Source organism: Otolemur garnettii, unplaced genomic scaffold, assembly GCF_000181295.1.
Source record: "Otolemur garnettii isolate 467f Iridium unplaced genomic scaffold, OtoGar3 scaffold00003, whole genome shotgun sequence".
NCBI classification, from domain to species: Eukaryota; Metazoa; Chordata; class Mammalia; order Primates; family Galagidae; genus Otolemur; species Otolemur garnettii.
Window position 1 is genome coordinate 39,003,399 of NW_003852398.1, and position 21,589 is coordinate 39,024,987.

General features: G+C 39.3%; 1 protein-coding gene across 2 annotated transcripts in view; it reads left to right on the forward strand.

Moving 5' to 3' along the window:
* Positions 1-21,589, forward strand: part of SPOCK1 (SPARC/osteonectin, cwcv and kazal like domains proteoglycan 1) — a 504,733-nt gene that overhangs the window by 416,306 nt on the left and 66,838 nt on the right. For both annotated transcript variants that reach the window (XM_012808762.1, XM_003782166.2), the window contains one exon: positions 566-680. In XM_012808762.1, coding sequence (XP_012664216.1) covers positions 566-680 — 115 coding nt within the window. The remainder of the gene's footprint in view (positions 1-565; positions 681-21,589) is intronic.

A 21,589-nucleotide genomic window follows, 5' to 3' on the forward strand; every position in this document is an offset into this window, starting at 1 on the left:
GCGTCCTCTGGTAAGGGAAAGACTCGCGTAAATTTAGGTTTTGGATTGTGGAAGCAAAAGCATTCATTCCTCATTGCTTCCAAGGGGAAGGGCCTGAGCCTCTGGTTACCATCCACACTTAGTAAAGAGATAGCTACTCTTCTTCCCCAGTAAGAGCGTGTGACAGGCTGAAAGAGATGAGAGGTGGTGCACAAGCACAGGAGGAAATGAGAGGAAGAAGTCTTCTCTGGTGGAGGGAGGGGTTTTCCTGCACCATATAGAACTTCACAGATGTTAAGTTTCATAGTAACAATTTTAGCTGCCCCTTGAGTTTACTATTCAGTAACCAATGTTAACCTTCCCGTGCTTCCTTAGTGTTTTTAGAAGTAATCCTGTGCCATCTAGAAAAATATAAAGGGCCATTTCTTATTCAGCATCCTGTAATTCAAACCTTTAACTGAGATGGAATTCTCCCTGCTTCAGCTTTGTTTGTGAGAAGTGAAGGTCCTGGCTTTCCCCCAAGGAAGCTGGGCAGAGGTGTGTGGCGGCTGTGTCCTTAAGGCCTATTCTTTTTTCTCTTTTGCAGTGCAAGTTGGAATTCCATGCTTGCTCTACTGGCAAGAGCCTCACCATCCTCTGTGATGGGCCCTGTCCGTGTCTGCCGGAGCCTGAACCACCGAAACACAAGGCAGAAAAGAACAGTGAGTGGGGATCTGAAAGGGGTGTGGGTGTTAGGGCTGGCTGGCGTGGCCAAGCTCTGTCCTAGGTGCCAGGAACAAGCTGAGGAAATGGGCAGACTTGGCAAGGAAGTACTGCAGCTTGTTTAGGGACCCTAAACTGAATTGCTCTCAGCTACCACTAAAAAGAAGAGGAGGGGCTGAGTGTTTGAAAATAATTCTTTTAGACCAAGATATGCACCAGGTTCTTCTGGAGGTCAAAGTGGCTATGGCTTGGGAGGAGCAGGGCTTTCAGCTTCTAAGACCAGGGCCTGCCCCTGGGGTACATCTTGGTCTTTCTTGAACTCTAATCTCTCAAATCCTTTGAACTTCTCAAGGCCAAATATCAAAACAGAGACTACAGAGATGTCACAACAGTGGAGAGTATTCTTCCCCAAAGCATTTCTTTATTAATATATTCTGCTTGTAATGCAGCACAGAGCCAGGGGACAGATGAAAGAGAAAACCTCCCCATGGTAGCTGTTTCTCTTCCATGGCTGAGAGGGGCAGAAGTTTGGCTTATTTAGATGTTTTCCTGGTGGAGGGAGTAATGTTGTCCCACTGATCTCAGCCCCCCTTTGAGCCTTCTTCACTGAGACCCAAGGTGGAAGTTTGGATTTACACTCCATGGGATTGGGCTTCACAATCCTAGTCAGCTACTTCATGGAGAATGGTACGTGTTGGTGTGTGGATGTGTGCATGGGGATGTGTGGGTGCACTTGTGACTTCTAAGGCCAGCAGCTATTTGCAATAAAGGAGAATGAACAGGGTGTGAGGGTTTATCCATTTGACTATTTATAAACCATATTGTCTTTTGCAGGGCAGATAGATGAAGATTTCAAGTCTAAATCTGTTCATGGTGATTTTAGGAATATTGTGTTTAAAGGTTCTTCAGGAGGGTTAACTCAGGTTGTAGAAAGACATTGTAAACCCTGAAGCACTGTGATCATAAATAATCCCCAAAGATTATTGTTGATTTCCAAAGACAGCTGATCTTGTTGCATTTGGGCCTGATTCTTGTTTATATAAATGCAGTAGGAAAAGTTAACGAATATACATAAGCCTATTTGAGTCTGGTCAGAAAACCTAAAGCCATGTGGTGTTAAACAACTGCGTAGTCTAGAAAATTAAGTACTGTCTGCAGATTTCTTAGAATCTTTTTAGCAAGATTCAATAGCTTCTGCTTTCTAAGTATGTTGTTTATTGCTTTAATTTTCTCTTCTATTGGCTTATGAGGCCAGGAAACCAAACCAAGGTCATCACTACTGTTTTGTCTTCCATTATCTGTAAGTGGGAGTGAATGCATGTCTCCTTAAGGGCTACTAAAATTTCCTAACTTTAGCAAATCTGCTAAAATTTCCTAACTTCCATAAAAAGGCCACAGGCCAGTTTTCTGGGAGAATCTTCCAAATGTAGAATAGTCCTTATTTCCTAATGATGGGTTTCATACAGGAATTAATGAGACCCACTCTCAAATAGATGGCCTTGACTGTGCCATCTATTTGTTCAATTATTTACTGATAAAAATTAGAACACATTCTTATTGAACCTATGCAAGTAACTACATTGCCATTAAAAGTAAAGAGATTCAGAAACATGTCTCTGAATTCTGAAAGGTCAGCGAGAATAAGATTCCCATTTAAAAATGTTTTAAGATGTTCACAACAGCACAGATCACTAAATCAATGGTGAGAGATAGATCCAAAAGAAAGAGAAGTGACTCCAGCATACCATATCAGAAATGAGAACATTAAAAATTATACCAACAGTGGTTCAAAACAACCAAAATTTTATTTTCTTATCAATTCCTTCAGTCCTATACAATTTTTTTGTTGTTTCACTGAATCTTGGGTCAACAATTAGTTTTTTAGGAAGTCTTCTGCTGCTGGACTATAAATGGTTCTGGAAATCCTTCAGATTTCAGTCAGTCTGTAATACCATTTGGGAATTGTCTATGAAATTTTACCTTGGGGCCCTGTCCTAATGAGTCTGTTATGTGGAGTATCAATATTCAAACTTGATACAGTTCTTTGCATGAGGTTCTAAGTTGTTGAAACCTTTGTTGGTTTGTGTTTTGTTTTGTTTTGGTTGATGTTCTTTCTAAATTTCAGAATGTTAAGGGATATACATGTTTTGTTTATATACTATGTTTTGTACAGATTGCGTCAAAGCTATACACGTAAGTGTGCCCTGCACCCAAATAGCATGCACTGTGCCCAGTAGATGTGAATTTACCTATTCCTTCTCCCTCCACCCCCAGATTGATTTTCATTGCACACTTAAGTATTGATCAATTAGTTCAATTTGGTATTGAGCACCTGTGTTTGTTTCTCCATTCTTGTGATGTTTTACTCAGAATAATGGTTCCCATTTCTTTCCAGGTTGTCCAAAAAGATGCTAGATCATCATTTTTGTACCTGAGTAATAGTCCATGGCATGCATATACCACATTTTATTAAACCATTCACATATTGTTGGGCACCTGGTTTGTTTACACATCTTTTCAATTATGAATTGGGCTTCTATAAACATGTGAGTGCAGGTGTCCTTTTTATAAAATGACCTTTTTTTCCTTTGAGTATATACATATGTATATATATGTGTGTGTATATAATATATACACATACACAGCAGTGGGATTTCTGGGTCACTTAAAGTATGCCTACTTTAAGTTCTTTGAGGTATCTCCATACAATTTTCCATAGAAGTTTTATAAGTTTTTGGTCCCACCAACAGTGTGTAAGAGTTCCTTTCTCACTATATCCACACCAGCATGTGTTGTTTTGGGGACTTTTAACATGAGCCATTCTCCTTGAAGTTAGATGAGATCTCATTATGGTATTGATTTGTGTTTCCCACTGAAAACCAAACTTCTAGGCCAGGGGTGGAGAACCTGTGGCTTTGAAGGTCCTTAAATGAGGCCTTTTGACTGAATCCAAATTTTGCAGAACATATACTTTTACTTTTATTAATACATTTTTGTTTGTCTTTCATGCTTTTATTTTATTTTTAAAATGATCATATTTTAAAATACCAAAGAATTAAGTTTCAATGAAATAATCCTCCTAGATAGACCAGCACAATTAGAATTTAGTAAGCCATAAGGGCTAAATTGACAGCTGTTATGCTCATGATTTAGTTCTAACTTCCCCCACCTGACTGGCACCACTAGCACAAGAGGCTGGTTGGTGAGAGTTCACAAGTGTTGAGTGCACCAGTCCATTATGAGCTTTGCCAGCAGTACACTGTGTTTTTGTTTGGGATGGAATTTGTGAATAGCTGCACAGCTTGACAGTATTTTTTAATTCTGTCTGCTTAACAGACCATCACGTCAAAGAAGACCAAGAGAATGTTGAAGGAAGAATATACATTTGTTAGTGAGAATCAGGAATTGCTATGTTTTCTTGTTTCTGCTAAGGAGGGATAAGATGATTTGCTTGCTTTGTGATACTGCAGTCTCAACATTAAAGAAATTCATGTCCATCAGCAATAACATTCATAAAGACCACACATATTTTAAATTAGTGGAAGAGGCACAGAAATTTCTTTGCCATAGAGAGAGTTGTAATACAGAAATTAAAAGATGGAAAGCAAGAGCAAAGACAACTCTTTCAAGTAGCAGTGAGACCTGAAAATAAAGCCCTGAAGCAACTTACAAAGTAGCATATGTCCTGGGAGGGGGGAGGAAGTGACATCATTAAGTGATGTAGAAATTGTGAAAGAATTCATTGTCAAAGTTACAGGATGCTTAGACCCCAGTAAGATTCCAGAGTACAACCACACCACAATGCTTCAAAGAGAACCATACCTGATGGGCAGCATGAATTAGGCTTCAACTTAACAATTTCATGTAGTACATCAAAAGGAAAATATAAGTGTTACTCACTTTGGATGAATCAACTTATATTACTCACTTTATGCAGATTTTATACTTCATTTGGGTCCTAACAGAAGATTTTCTTTGCTATGGAGAGTTAACTTGCTTTGGGTGCTCTTATGAACAGAACATGGGGAATAGTTTTCAAGAATTTTCAAGTCATGAAGTTGGACTACATTTGGTAAATGTAGTGAGTGTATGTACAGACAGTGCACCTTCCATGACAAGAAAACATGAAGGGTTAAGTATTGATCAATTAGTTCAATTTGGTATTGAGTACCTTTACAGATAAAAAAGTATTCATGGATCCAGATGCTCTCATTTTTTTTTCATTGTATCTTACATCAGCAAAATCTCTGTGCTAAAGCAATTTTGAGTGACACTCTGCAACAGGTCATTGTTGACTATGTTTGTGCAAATGCAACCTGGCATTGTCAATTTCATAATATGCTAAAGTTGAATGATGAGGTATTCGGTGTAGATTGGCTTTATCATCCTAAAGTGTGTTGGCTATCACAGGGATAGGTGTTAGCCAAAATTTTATCTCTATGAGAACAGATATTAATAGTTAAAATTTATTAAGAACATAATCAACAGTGTGAATTATTGAAAGATTTCTATAGGTATGCAGCATTGTTCTGTGATACCACGTCAAATCAAAATGACTTGTATATTTCTTTGCAAGGTAAAACTAAGTTTATATATATATATATGGCAAAAAAAAATTCCAAGCACTTTGAAAAACATTATCTTTTTTTCAAAACACTTTTTCTTCAAAAGGAAATTTCGGATGAACATTTTCCCCAGTTAGCAAAGGTCAGTGATGAGCAGGATGATAAATGTGAATCGTTTGAAGAATATGCAACTGTTACAGACCTATTAATTGAAGACTACAGTGAAAGGTTCACTGACCTTGAGAATCATGACATAACACTTAAATTAGCATTTCAGCCTCACCAAGGTGATAGCACCACGACACCTAAAGAACTGCGGATGGAAATGACTGAGCTCTCAGTATATGGCATTTTAAAGTCATGAATTAGGCTTCAACTTAACAACTTCATGCAGTATTTCAAAAGGAAAATATAAATGTTACTCCCTTTGGATGAATCAACTTATATCACTCACTTTATGTAGATTTTATACTTCTGTTAGTTTGATGCTAAGAAAGATCCAATTGAAATATGGAAAACTGCAGTAGAATATCTTGTGCCTTCAGCAGCATACCCCCAAAATGCTTTGCTTTTCAACCATTTATGGCTGCAAATCAACATTTTCCTACCTAACCCAAATCAAAATACCTTAAAGTCACAAATGACCAATACCCACCTAGAGGATCAACTGAAACCGCCGACCTCCCTGCCACAAACAAATACTCAAATGCTTTCCAACAACTAGCAACACAGCAAAGACATTAAAAGGTTAGATAACTTTAAAATTAAAAAGTAGTTTAACTTCTGAAATTATTAAATACATATTTTTATAGAATAATATACATTTTTAAGTATATTTGATTGAAGTTTTTTTGACCATGGCCTTATTTTATCACAGCTAAATTAATGTAGTCTTTCAGCATTAAAAGTTTCCCTACCTCTGCTCTAGGCTGTGACTTACAGTAGAGTTTACTGTAAACATGAGGGGTGGCAGAAACCTCCTATTGATGGTAAGACTGAATGGCTGTAGTTAATTTGTGACGGAATCCAACAGTATCCTAGCAGAGGAGGGTATAATCCCCTATTAGAATTAACTTTTTAACATGGATTTGATCAGTGTTTCCCTGAAGGATAAGAACATATTCTGGGCAGTGAGGACATTGGTAAATCCCCAGGGTTATTCTGTGAAAGGAAGCATTTGAATTAATAATGTTTTACCTGGACAAAACTGATCAAGGGAAGGCTGATCTTTTCCTTTAATTTAACAACTCTTTCCATGTGGCTCTCACAGTAGTTTCTGATGGGCAATAAAGGCTGAACTGAGGTTGTGGCAGTAGAAATAAAGGGAAGCGAATGGGTACAAGGGAGAGATCAGAAACAAAATCAAAGGCAATTTTCAGGCTCTCTTTTATAATCCTAGCACTCTGGGAGGCTGAGGTGGGAGGATCCCTGGAGCTCAGGATTTCAAGACCAGCCTGAGCAAGAGCAAGACCCCATTTTTACTAAAAATGGAAAAATTAGCTGGACCTCATGGCAGACACCTGTAGTCCCAGCTACTTGGGAGGTTGAGGCAGGAGGATCACTTGAACCCAGGCATTTGAGGAGCTAGGCTGACACCACAGCATTCTAGCCTGAGGCAACAGAGTGAGACTGTCTCAAATTTCTATAAAAGGCAATTTTCAGTTGGCAACTGAGCTGTGAGATGGAAGGAGGGAGGGAAGAATAGCTGAGTGTGTAATCTACCTTCCCTCACCTGTGAGCAGCCGCTTCAGAAATTGCAGACTGTGGAATGGTATCTACAGGCCATCTCTGTCTCTGTGAGACTCGGCCATGTCAGGAGGAATCTTCTTTCTGTTCCTATTGTAGAAATGAAATTTCATAGTATCATAAATGTGAGTATGTAATAAAATGTAGTGATATTATTAATGTCGTTGGTATTTTATTTTCAACCTCATCTCTGTTTTGAACTTCAATTCCGTCTGTGGTAAAAACATTCATGGAGTCACGCCCAGGTGAATTAGGGCTGTATTTAAATTCTAGGAAGTCAAGGTGAGGTAGCGGCTTCTGAGCTGCAATATTGGTGAGAGGCATTTCCTGATATTCCCTCCCACTTTTTACACCCACTGACCTAGACAGAGTTTCTAGTATCTTCACTTTGTTAGCCAGCAGTATTCATCCTCTTCCAGTCCAGCAAGAGATGTGTGAGACCATCTATGACCTCCACTCACCATGTCTCTTAAGATCATATTGGTCTCTTTCTTCTCTGTTAGACTCTTTGTGTTTATTTACAGCCCCTCCTCAGCCCCATTCAGGGGCACAGAAAACTTGAGGATGCCTTTCTGTGATTTTCTAGCATCAAGAAAGACTGCAGTGAGGTTGCTATTCAATTCAAAAGACATTTGTATGAGACTTGTCTCAAAATAGCTTTTATATTGGTAGCAAAACACGTTACTGCTGTGGCTGTCTACCTATCTTGGGTTTCAGAATTGCCTCTTCCAAGTCTAGGACCCAGAGTCTGGAGAATGGTGAAGAGCAGAAAACTGGGAACTCACCTGTTCTACCTGCTCTTCTCATTCCCAAGGTTCTACTTCGGGCAGCCCCACTTCAATCAATATTGGATGTGCGCATAGAGGGTGTGTGAGGACAGGTCTAACTTGTTTACCTTTAATTTCATAGAGTGTTCTGTTTTGTTGGGTTTTTTTTTCCCCAGTGTTTAGTCTTTTGAGTTACAAATACCCAGCTCTGGCAAATCAGAAGTCTCTTGTCTCAGCTTTAAGTTTCATAGAATATTTTTGGAAGCCAAAGCCAAGTGGCTGATTGTTTTTCTCCTCATCTGGTGTCTCTCCTTTGATGTATCCCCAGATGAGATGGTGGAAGGTGGAGTCATCTTTTAATATCTCCGAATATTTCCTATCATACCTCTAAATTTACCTGCTGACCTTAGGTAGATGACTTAATTGCTTTCTCTCTCATCTCTGTAAAGCCAATTCAGCCTCAAAAGCATAAAGTACAGATGAAAACAATGTAACCTAAACATTTGTGCCCTCCTATTAATCTGAAATTTTAAAAAAGAGTGAAAGAGTGTAAAGTAATGACTGTCCAAAAAGTAAATTTTTAGAAAAAGGAAAACAAATTTTAAAAGGAAGAGATGAAATAGAAATCTGCGTATTAAGCCTGAGATTCTGTGTACATTTCTGTTTTTCTGGAAAGGTCTCTCCCAATTCCACATGGTATTTTTTGGGACCCAGCAACCAATCCAGTCAGGAGGGTCACTTCTTAGCTCTAACCTTCATCATTTAACTCCAGAGTGGTGCTGCTGCTTTTTCTTCAGTCCTCGGTGAAGAAGGAATGATTGTGAGGAAGGTCTTAAGTACCACTTTCGTGATTCTTTGCAGTATTTAAAAATATAAGGGGAAAATAGAGGTCTTAAAAAAAAGTCAGAGGCTTTAAGGTACATTTTTCAAGTAGCCTTCCAGTTCTCCCCTTCCAAACCTGAGCATTTCCCCTAGACCCGCCCCCCCCCATCATCCCTCACTGATACAAACCACCTGCTCTTGGCCTGAGCTTGGCAGCCTCGTTCCCTGCCCCTGCATCAGTCCTCTCAGGAGGGATTTGGAGCTTCTTCATTGCTGAGGTGCAGACTTTCCAGGGCTGTAGGGTTTCAAATCAGAAGGATCTTACTTGTCTTTTTCCATACTAGGGTGAGGGGGCCCTTTTGTTCCTCAAAGGTGTCTATAAAGACCAGAGAAAAGCCAAGTGGGTGTCATCTCAATCTCCCCAAAGTGACTTTAGTTTTTATGCTTTATAATATTAGATTATATCTGTAGGAAGAGTCTGACCACCAGTGATCCTTCTACAGTTCCAGTTCATCAGAAAAGAATACTGGAGGTGCAGTGAATGAAAGAAACTTGTCTGACAGAGGTCATAAGGTTTTCTTAGCCAAGGATGTGATGAATTTGGGCAGAGGTCACAAGATTGTCTTAGCTGGAGATGGGATGAATCAGAACCTTTAAAAATGCCATGTGTTTCTGCTCAGAAACAGGATCCTGGTACTTTGAAATGGGAGTCTGCCAGCCTCCTAATTTGCCAGCAAATTAATAAATTTCTCTTTCCTTCTTTTAGGAAGGGAGGAAGGAAGGAAGGGAAGGAAAAAGAAAAGAAAGAAGAAAAGAAACTTTCCTGAGGTCAGATAATAGGTCAGTCACCTCCAGGTCTAGTGGGTTTTGTTCCTTCCATGTATACAACCTTGGTCACAGTCAGCAGAGTCTTCAGCCTGAAGATGGTAAAGAGGCTATAGGTGGGAGTTAAATTTAATTTTTCCTGTTGTCTGAAGTCACTTGTACATATCCCATAGCACCAACCATCAGGCAGAAAATGCCACTGTGTTCCCATAACCAGCAGGGTTTTGAGTGGTGTTGTACAGAATTTTTTCTACCCCCTCTTCTACTCTGTCTCTGGAAAAGGAAACAGAATAGAACTCTGAGGACAGCTCCTTATTTTCTTTTGTTGGCACAAATTAGCTTTGGGAGAAGGGATGTGGCTCCAGCCAAGCCACCCAAGCTACTGAGAAAGCTGTGGGACTGTAACCCTTTACCCACCTGGCAAGTGCTGGGAGGTGGGAGCAGGTTCAGTTCAGGGAGGAATAAAAGAGAACTGCAGTTTTCTCCAGTAGGACATGATGCTAAAGAGGAAATAACAACTTCCCTCTAGCTAGCTATTTGGAGCAGTAGAAAAATAGTCTACAATGATATTCTTTCCTCAAATGCTGTTTTCAACCGGAAGGCTAGATTTTAGAGGAAAAAGTCCTGGGTTGACAGACAATAGTCTAATTCCATTACTTATCACAAGTGGAGCTGGAAAAATGTGTTTAAAAGGGAACAGGAGGCGATGCAAAAGAGACGGGGTGTAAAGAGTTCCTCCTAGCTGTAATGTCGAAGTGGAAAAATTCTAAAAGAATCCTGCTACAGAGGCTCCTAGAAGAGTGGAGCTTTATCTTTGCATTCAGGAAAGAACATTTTTCTTTAATGCCAACTGTTTAACAGGGTGAAGGCCTCGGGCTTGCAAACTTGCAATCTAAAAGCAGTTTGTATTAACCTTCCTTACTCATTCAGCTTCATTCACTTATCATTCAGTACTACATTAGGGTCAGAAATTAAACATAGAAAGGAACATTTAATTTTTAGAGCCTTGTTATTCTAAATGTTATGGCCTTAAAATATGCTTGAGAATTAAACTGGCAACTGCATTAAGGAGGAAAAACTCATTGCTGAGGATTCTGAGGTAACTACTGACTTTAGCTTTGAGCTCAGGTTCTTCCTCTTCTGTGAGTTTAGCTCTGGGAAAGTAGACTGCAGGTTTTCCTGGTTCCTCTGAAGCCCATTTGATAGCAACTGATTAGAGAAAGCTAAAGATGGGAAGAGCCATAGGGATAAACTGAGACAGAAGGTGGCCATGTTGGTAACTGAATTTAGCAAAGGGGACTGAAGCTTGTGCTAGAAATTAATGGCTTTGATAGTTTGCCCAAACTATAGTATAATAGAGGGAATGGCCTGAAAAAGGGTAAAAATTTTTCTGTCTCATTAAAACACCATACCCTTTTTGAGCACTAAAATCCATATCCCTGCCTGAGGCCAGTAATCAGTAGGGCAGAAGAATGTCCTTTGTTCTTTATACTGTAGGAGATAAATTCCAGGCAGAAGTCAAGAGATTTTTTTTGCTGGAGATTGGATGGATCAGAACTATCAACTATAGTTGATAAATAGTAATGGTCTAAAGCTGAAAACCCTACCTTTAAAATCTCTGTGTTTCTGTTTATGGTTAGGATATGGTATTTTAAGATGGGAATTTGCCATTCTCCTCATTTGCCAGCAAATTAATAAACCTCCCTTTCCCTCTTCTTAGACTACTGTCCTCATTCTTCTGATGCAGTCTTCAGGACAAGTACCAAGCTTTCCCAGTAACAACACTCTTCTCCTTCCCTTGTTTTTATTTAATTTTCAAATTAATGACGTTCTTATATAAAATTCAATGTTATAGCAAAAGTTTCCATATTCCCAGTTTTGTTAGCCTCAATTTTTTTTCAGGTGCCTCCAAGTATTTTTCTTATACATATTAACTTTTTAAATCTTACTCATTAATAATTGGGATCATATTTCACAAAATGTTTTATATCCTGCCTTTTATATATTATAGATATATTTTCATGTAAGTAAACACAGATTTATCTGTGTTTGTCTGTGCATCATCAGCCAACCTGCTTATACTGCTCCGTTGGACTCCAGACTTAAATATGTACTGACTACTTATCGTCTCCACTTGGGTGTGTATAGGCATATCAAGCTAAATGTCCATAAACTCCTAATCTTCCCCCTAAATCTGCTATCTTCCTTTAATATTTGCCATCTCAATCACAGCAGTTCCATATTTCTATTTGCTGAAATAAAAACAAATAAAAACCCTCTCTTTCTCTCATAATCAGAAAATCATGTTGGCTCTACTTTTAAATGTATTTTCAAATATAGAAGTGTTTTAACCCCTTCCACTGTTATCACCCCAAAGCTCAAGACATCCTCATCTTTTATTCTAATAGCTTCCTAATTGATCTAGCTCCTATTATATATTCTCTTTTGCACATAGTAGCCCAACTAACTCTATAAAATGGAATTCAGATTTTGAAGTCCCCAGTGCAAGACATTCCCGTGACTTCCCTTCTTATTCAGATTAAAAGGAAAAGTCAAAAACTTTTCAGTGACCTGCAAAAGCCTACATGATGTGGCCCCTGATACATCTCTCCTTCCATCTTCTGCTGTTCTTACCCTTAAATGCTCAACTGTAGGCACATGGGCCTCCATGAGGTCTGTCAAAGGTGCCCTTGGCTCCTGGGGGATTTGCCCTAACTCTCCCCTCCATGTGCCATCTTCTCCAAACATGCACTCGTCATCAGCTACCTCTTTAAATCTTTGCACAAATGTTAACGCCTTAGGAACCCTTCCTCAGCACTTCTTCCCCTTCCAACTTTGTTTTTTCCTGTCCTGTTCATTATCTTCTAATATATAAGATAGTTTGCTTACTTTTTTTGTTTATTTTCTGTCTTGCCCAAGTACGATGGAAGTTACATGAGGGCTTTTTGACTGGATTCTCAATAATTGTGATATGTTAGATGCATCTACCTCGTTCTTTTTAAGGGTTGTCTGCTGTATACATGTATCATAATTTATACTGTTTAACATAGAAAAAAATGGTTTATTGAGACACAACTCGATCTGCATAAAGTACTTAATATGCAAACTGTGCTAAGCACTTTGTGAGTATGTTTAATTTGGCTACCAACCAAATAATGTGAGCTCTATTACTAAATAAGAAAGTGTGAATTTTGGATCAGTCAATACCTTGCCTAAGAGCACACAGCTAATAGATTACAGAGCAGAGAATTGAAGCTTTTCTAGAACTTATCCTGTGACATTCACATTATACTATGTTTTTAACTAATTGAACATCCATTTAAAGGTCAGACTTCCTTTAGAAAAGAGAAAAATACACATACGACACATCTACCCACGTGTATGTCCATACTCTGAAAGATAAATTTTACCATGCTTTCAGTACGCGGAGAGCATAGCCCTTTACTGATATCACAGCCCTTACTGATGGTATTTTTCCAAAGTGAGAAAATTAATGTCCTCAATCATTTTCTGCTCTTTTTTTCTTCAAGCATGCTCGGCTCTCTGAAGTTTATCAAAACACTGGCATGGGCTCATTGTTCACCACCATATTATGCTTTGCTGATAGCCACAAGTTTCTGTCCCAGCTCCTTAAAGATAAAAATTCATTTGTAATTTGTCCTGAAGTCGACTGTTCTTCTGTTGCCCTGCTATCTATTGCTGTGAAAAGAAAAGACAGCATTACAATAAAAATAAATTGAAATTATAATCAGAAGGAGTCAAGTAGCTACCACACGCCAAAAGCAGGCTGCTTAGTAAAATCTTGGTGGATGTCTTTCCTAGATCCAAGACCCAAGCGTACTGGGAGCTGGGCCTCTGACAACATAGTAGGCAAGGAAGGGTGGCCTCAGTCTAACAGGTGTAGTGAGAGTCAAGTGAGCTCCATTTTTGTTACAAAAATATAGTTAGAGTTCACAAAATGTTTACTCTAACACCTTTATCATCATCATTATATGATAAAGCCCAGAATTAGTAGTATATAGTGGTAGAATGATAGATATTCAGATTGGTTAGGACTGTTGCCAGAACACAAATAACAACCACCCAGATCTCTCCATTCTGCATTAGAGACCAAGGGAGAAGTAGGATCTGAGAGGTGTGAGGATAATTAGGGTGAAATCCTGTGTGCCCCTCCTTGTCCTAGAGGGCCAGTCTCCAGAGGCCCTCCTGCTGGAACACAGGAGGTCTATGGCAAGAGAAGGCAGACTATGACACAGTTGGGGGCCTGCTTGTGAGTATCATTATTTCAAGATTTAGAAAGAGCTAAAAGGAGAAATGGCATCAGACAGTTTAGGGGAGTTCTTGGAGCACAGTGATACTGGGAGAGAGGAGAGCATAAGAATGTGCAGAATATATGAATCTGCGTTTCCAGTATCCCAGCGATGTAATAGCAGATCTTTCCAGCAATGAGCCCCTCATATTTTAGTAAGTCTTACCATGGAGAAGTATAAGGAACAAATCCAGTTCTTCTTTTGTTTTATCAGCCTGAGGGCCTTAACAAGGTAGCTACACATGCCTGTCTCCTCCTACCCCAAGCAAGAGAGTGCCTACTGATTTTGGCTTCCTTGGCCTGACTATGTTTGGTACAAGCTGAAGTCTCCTAAATGGATCTGCCACCAGGTCATCTGTGTGTGTGTGTGTGGCGGGGGTGTACGGTTGACAACCGAGTAAGTTCTCTGGGCTCCACACTGAAAAGAGATGTGTGTATAGCCCCAGTTTCAGAAATTACATAGGCAAGGGATGCTTACATCATAAAACCAGATTTAGAAGTTGCATGTCAAAGATTAGAAAATTAGTGCTGATGGGCTTTGATTAGAATTATGATCATGTACCAGTGCACAGGGCCGAGAAATATTCCAAAAAATAACTTGCAAAAAGTTACTTTAAACCAACTTTTAAAAGAAATCCCTTTTTATGGGAGCTACTAATCCTATGGAGCTTCTATCCTGAGAGGTGTTAATGAGGCTGAATCCTCTTGTCCCTGGATTTCTCCGAATCTTGGAATTTGGGAGGTCCATACCAAGCCAAACTAATCACCATGGAGCATTCAGCACTCTAGGATGGGAACTAAGGGGACAGCATCATGTCCCTGAACTCCCTCGGCCCATCCTGCACACACCTCAGCCTGTGGCCATGGCTCTCTCAGCCTCCAGGACCTGGCGTCTGTACTTCCCACCCCCCGATTGACAGTTGGCTGCTGCGGGGTCCCCTCACCTGCCAAGCCCCTGACTGTGATTCACACTTGCCTTCTGCCTTCTCCACCTGGGTGTTCAGCTCCAGCTTTTCCTACAGCCTCTTCACTGCTGTGTGCACCATGCCCAGGACGGTGCATGACACAAACTAGGCTTGCGTTGATCATTTGAGGGATAATTAATGGAAGGAATCTGTAGCTCTGAGTGCCTTCCAACCACATTCATGCACCTGAGCAGCCTTTCCAAGGGTGGCAGCCCTTGGAAAGGTTAGGTTCTGTAGGCAAATCAGGTCCCAAGGTTGAATAGGAAGGCTCTTCAATCCAAAGAGACCTGTCTCTAGACTTTCCTGTGTGGATCATTCTGGGATGTGACCTCAGGAAGCAGGTAACTTCCAGGTGTATTTCCGGCTCCTCCTGTTGGAACAGAAGCCACCATCTAAACCAGTCCTGGATATATCTGTTCTGAATCTTGCATTCCTGATTTGGGAAAAGGGCTCGAGGTATCACAGGAAGCAAATATTTTTGCCTTGATGACAGAAATGTAGTATCCCTTTGGAATAGAACATTCTGTTTAGCATTTCCTTGGGCTTTTGTGGGAACACAGAGAACATTTATAGGCAAAGGGGGAGTATCTAGAGATTGTAATAGTTTGTTCTCATTTGAGTTGAGAACTTCTGGTACAAGAATTATACATAGTTCTGTGTTGTGAGATAGTTGGATTAAAATCTGATTACCATTGTGCCCAAGAGGAAACTTGCCTATTCAGGAAAAATAGTGTACTAAAATAACACTCATCTGTTCCTTTATGTACCTTACTTTTGAAGGCCTGTAAGCTGTATTTATAATTTAAAGCTTGAGGCAAATACCCCGAGAAGCTTCTTGGTTTCTTCCATAAAACTGAGGGCAGTGATTGAGTCTGTTGGTAATGAATACTGTATCGTCATCCTTCCATCCATCTATACACCATGTATCCATGTATCCACCAAATACATCCATACTGTGTCACTCATGTATCTGCATATGGCTCTCCCTTATGTCTCAAATTAGCAAAATTACACTGGGACTCTTTGATCAATATACTGGCATTATATACCTAAATAGATTGTAGAGCTATTCAGAACAGGAATTATGTCTCATTTTTCTTTCTATCCCTAGTGTAAGATCTGTTGAATGAATGGACACAACTGAGTATAAATATTAATTTGTAATGTATATGTTACACATTTAAAGTAATATTTAAATGAATATCCAGGTTAAATTTAGTGTCTTCTTTTTTCTTTTTTATTTCTAATGAGTTATTATTTATTCCACATATGGTAGATGCCAGACTCCTTGGTTAGCTCTAGGACTTCTGATTCAAGTTTGTATCTACAGTCTTGTTACTCTCCTTGATTGTTTTCCGTGAATGCTTCGCCCTCCAGGGCCCTGTGTACCTGCTGTGTTGCTTCCTGGTCCTGGAGCAGCAGCTCGAGGAGGAATCACAGCATGGTATCTGGCACGTGTACTGCCTTCTGTTTTCCTCAGATAGGTTACTCTTCACCTGGCCTCCCATGAGCCTTTAACTGTGCACCTTCAAGTTCTAAGCCAGCTTAATTGTACATCTGTTGATGATTTGCCCTTTAGTTACATACATGTCCGGTGGAACTTGTTGAGAGGCAATGTTGTGCCCTAGGAGACATGTGGACTGTGTAACAGGCAGGAGTACAATTGAAGTCCAGCCCCAGGATTTGCCATCCAGGTGGGCTTTGGGAAAGCTGCTTAACTTCTCTGAGTTGCCATTTCCTCATCTGTAAAAACAAAGGCATAGGCCTATCCTGAGAGGTTATTATCCTGATGAAATGAAATCAGTGAGATAATTATGAAAGCAGCTTGTTCTTAAAGGTACTCAATGGATATCATTCTCCTTCTCCTGTTAGTTTGTAGACACACACACACAGACACACACATCCTTAACCTGGATTTGTTCTTTGTGCAGGTTGGACATACACTGTTTTCTAAATGACAGTGGAATTCTAGAATTATTCTGGCCAGAGAATGGTAGACACTATTAGTTGTCCACTCCATGCCCATTCAGTTCCTTTTTTAAGGATATGCTCTGCTACATTCTTACTTTCCCAGTCTCTTCCTGCTGAGGGTAAGGCCCTGATTCTTCAGTTTTGGCCCAGAAAATCCAAGTAAAATCTTCTGGAGATTTTTGAGAAACCTTTTGTTTTCATAACAAACAGGAACAGGCCCAGCTGGTGCCATGTTCTGCCCTCGCAGAGCTGTGAGTGGAGCTGCTGTGGCCATTTTCTGGCCACAGGAAGCAGCCTATAGCTTCAGGCCCAACCATTGAGGATGACTGGGCAGAAGCTCAAAGACCCTGGGCTCGGGCGGGATTGTGGAGTAGCTAAGCCAACATTGTAACTGCCTCTTTCCTAACTTCTCATGTCACAGAGTAAACCTTCATCAACTTATGCCACTGTTAATTAAAGTTTTTATTTGCAGCTAAACACATTTTCTAAATGACATACAATACATCTTTTTAAAGACCATTTGCTTAGAAATACAGAATATTGGTGTGAGGCCAGGAGCTCCTAAGAAGTCAGGGACAACAGATCTTAGTATCTAGGGAAGGGGAAATCCTGAGATGGCCTCAGGACCATCACTAAGACTGTCATGATGCTCTGAGTTTCTTCAGAAAAAGTAGATCCTAGAACTAGGCTCAGGCATCCTCAAACTACGGCCTGCAGCCCACATGCAGCCCACCTAGGACATTTATCCAGCCCGCTGGGTGTTTTTGCCGCCACTACCTATCCTGCTTAGCAGCCAACTTGTCCCGGGGCCCATAGTCTGGCCCTCCAACAGTCTGAGGGACGGTGAACTGGCCCCCTGTTTAAAAAGTTTAAGAACCCCTGACTAGGCTAATGGGCTTAGCCTGTTCTGGAGTGGAAGTATTTGAGCTACAGTTGTATATGAGGTATTTCTCATCGTTTCCAAAGACTACTATGGACAAGGGAGCAGAAAAAAATGTACCATGGTACAACCTGGAAGACAGTAGACACAGGCAAATTTAAAATGAACATTAAAAAAAGTAGGATTTATACATGTTTGTTATGGAACATCTTAAAACCACTCATTCTTTGCAAGGTACAAAGAATGAGTTTTTAAAATTACCCAGACTCCCAAACTGAATATAATCACATACTGTTTAAAATATTTATTATTAGCTTAATAATACTCAAAAATATTCCTATGTCATCAATTATTCTTTTAAAACTTGATTTTTAATAGCTACCGTGGTGTTTGATTCTATAAATGCACTATAATTTTTATGACTAGTCCTCTATTATTGAACATTTAGCTTCTCTAATTTTTTATTATTATAAGCACTACTTTTATGAACATCATTGTATATTAATTTTGCACATATCTTAATCATTTTCATAGGATACATTCCTAGCAGTAGAATTTCTGAGTAAAATGGTATGTATACTGGAAGTCTTTTGTTCCAAATTCTTTCAGAAAAGATGAACCACAAGGAATGTGTAAGAGTGCCTCTTCAGAGGACACTTATCAACTTTAGATACAAATTTTTTAAAAAATTTTCTACTTTGTGAATCAAGAAAAAAGTTAGCTTTCTTAGCTGGGATTGGTTCAGCAATACACAGTATACAGTAGAACCTCCATAGTTGACCACCCCCCTACACTACCCACCTCCTTAAGATGACCTCATTTTCATATGGATCAGTATAGTAGGCCTAATTCTATATGTTGATGTCTCCATATGTTGACTAGTTCATTCCAGTCCCTTGGGTGGCCAATAATAGAGGTTCTACTGAAATTGACACTTCACTCAGATTAATAGCACTTTAGACAACAGAGGGTTATTTTGTTTTCATATAAAATAAGTCAAGTGGTAGGACCAGGTCCAGGGCTAGTACAGGGCAACCTTGACCTCCAGGGACCCAGGCTTCCCATCTTATTGCTCCAACAAGTCTGCCTCATGGTCCAAGATGTCTGCCGAGCTCCAGCCATTGTAACTGTCACCAAGAAAAACTGAAGAGCAAAGATGAGCTTCCCTCCTTCCTTCTAGCAGATGTTTATGAATTTAGATACAATTCTGCCTTTATCTCAATGTCCAACTCAGCCTGAATTTAGTCTGAGTATAGTCACACATTCCTACCTAGGTGCTGGGGAATATAGACTTTTAAGGCAGAAGACAAAAAGTCAGCTAAAAATCAAGGTTCTTATTACTGAAGAAAAGCAGAAGAATGGTTCTTGGAAGGCAATTATCTGACTATTGCATTTTTGCTTTTGAACTTGTTTGATTACACTGCAGGTTTACCTCCTGGGGGGCATGTGCGTGCTATTATAGTGCTCTTTAGTTGCCACATATCCTCTTTGCTTTCCCTTTTAGAGCACCAATCATTTTCTCCATACTTTATATGGCAATTCTTTTGCATCCTTAATATGATATGAATTCTTTACATATATTTCAACCCCTCCCCAGTGTGTCATACCTTTAACAGTATTTTCTGATAAACTAAGATTTTGAGGTTTTTATCCAGTCAGGTCTATCATTCTTTTCTTTCAGAGTTTTTGCCTTTGATGTGTGTTTAGAAATCTCTTCCCTACTCTGAGGCCAGATAAAAATTTCACCTCTGTTTTCATTTAGTTATTTCATGGCTTGAATTTTTCATGTGTGATGCATTAGGCCAATGGCATTCAAACAGAAAGAAATAGTTTATACCGTAAGCCAGCACTCAAAGCTTTCACCCAGCAGTATCCTTATCTGGAAGATATGCTCTATTTTCTATTCTCTGCCTTTATACCTTATATTTTAGAAAGTTCTGTTCAGGACATACTCAAGGATTGCAACTTATGGTTGGAAAAATACTGTTTTAATCAATCCACTATTTTGGGGGGTATAATTTGAGAAATGGAACTGTCAGAGTTTTTTTTTTTTTTTTCTGTTTCAAATAGCCAGTTTTTAAAGTGATTTTTTACTCAATAATTCACCTTTTTATCTAAAAAGTTATCCTCTTCTTCGTATTTTCATGGCTATTTTTATCTATGCATTCTCCCAGATGGTATTCAAAATCATTTTGAAAGCTTTTTAAAAATGAGATTTAGATTGGATTTACAAAGTAATTTGAGAAGAATTGATATCTTTACAGTTAAGTTGCTCCATCTGGTGACAGGGTGCATCTCTCTCTGCAAGTCTCCTCAGGAAACTGCAGTTTTCTTTCATGTGTCTGCGTAGTTCTCATCACATCCAAGGCTAGAGAGGCAATGTATGATTGCTTTTTGTGAATGAAATCTGTTTTTCAGTTTTGTTGAAAGGATTATTTCTTTCAAATAGGAAATCTTGATTCCGAAAGTTTTTAGTTTACCACTTTGGATTTTCTGGGGGAAATGATATCATCTGCAGATAATGGGCATTTTTATCTTTCCAGTTCCAGCGTAAATTTTACGCGCCCGCGATAGCCATTGATTTATGACTCACCATGGCTAGACACTATGTATCCTGTGTTTCATTTAATCATCCTGAAAGTTCAGTGAGGGAGGTACTGTTATCTCCATTTTAAAGATGAGAAAACAAACCTTTTCAAATTCAAATTGCTCCAAGTCACACATTTAGCGAATGGCAGAGTCAGGATTTGAACTCAGATTATTTTGACTCTTACACTTGGGCTTTTAAGTACTTTATTCTACTATCTATCTATATGTATGTGATATTTCTTTTTGGGGTCTTAATGGTTTGGTTCAAACTTACAGAGTGGAGTTAATAATAATACTTTACTAAGGAGCCCCTGGTATGCTAATTTTTAATTTTGTTTGAGCGTAAATTTGCATCAGGCCCATGAAGGCATTTGCACAGTCCATCACTCTGTGACTGATCAGTAAGCTCTTCCTGCATCACTTAGAGAGGATTCCCCTTTTTTTCTTGGATTGGTCAACTCTTGGTCATTCTTTTTGCTTAGAGCACTCTGCCTCTCTCTCTTTTTTTTTTTTTCCAGCAACTGATATCTGACAAAGCTCCACTATTTCCCAAAGTCATTACTTGAGTGTTTATTTTTTCACATAAACTTTTTATTTGCAAAGATAGTATAGAGAGTTCCCAGACACCCTGCACCAGCTCTCATCTGTTATTAACATCTTACATTGGTACATGTATTTGTTACAATTAATGAACCAATATCAATATATTATTATCAATGAAAGTTCATATTTTAATTCCTATTTCCTAAGTTTTCACCTAATTTCTTTTTTCTGTTTCAGGATGTTGTCCAGGATAATGCATTATGTTTAGTCCTCATGTCTTAGCCTGCTCTTACACTTTCCTTGTTTTTGATAACCTTGGCAGTTTTGGGTACTATTAGTATTTTGAGTTCTGGTCAGTGATTTGATAGAATGTCCCTCAATGTGGACTTGTTTCATGTTACTGTCATGCTTAGACTAGTGTTATGGGTTTGGGGGAAGATCACAGAGGTAAAGTGTCATTGTCATCATGTCATGTCAAGGTACATTCTATCTACATGACTTAGCATTGTTGGTATGAACCTTGATCACCTGGTTGAGGTACTATTTGTCAGCTTTCTCAACCATACTCATTTTCTCCTTTTCTATTCCTTAGCCTTTGAAGAAAGGAACTGTATATACTTAAGGAGTAGATATGTAATGCTTCATTTCCTTATGTAGACACTTGATGGTGATGTGTCTATCAGGGATGTCCAACCTTTTTGCTTCTCAGCTATACACTATAAGAATAAGAGTTGTCCTGGGCCACACGTTAAATACACAAACACTAATGGAAGCTGTTGAGCAAATAAGAAGGTCCATGTGTATGTCTCAATACCATGTATCAACCATATACCAACAATATCCAATACCACAGAAAATCAAAATGGGCCTCAGAGAATAAGCCTGCAGTCTGTGGGCCACAGAGGGGCCACCCCTGGCTACATAAA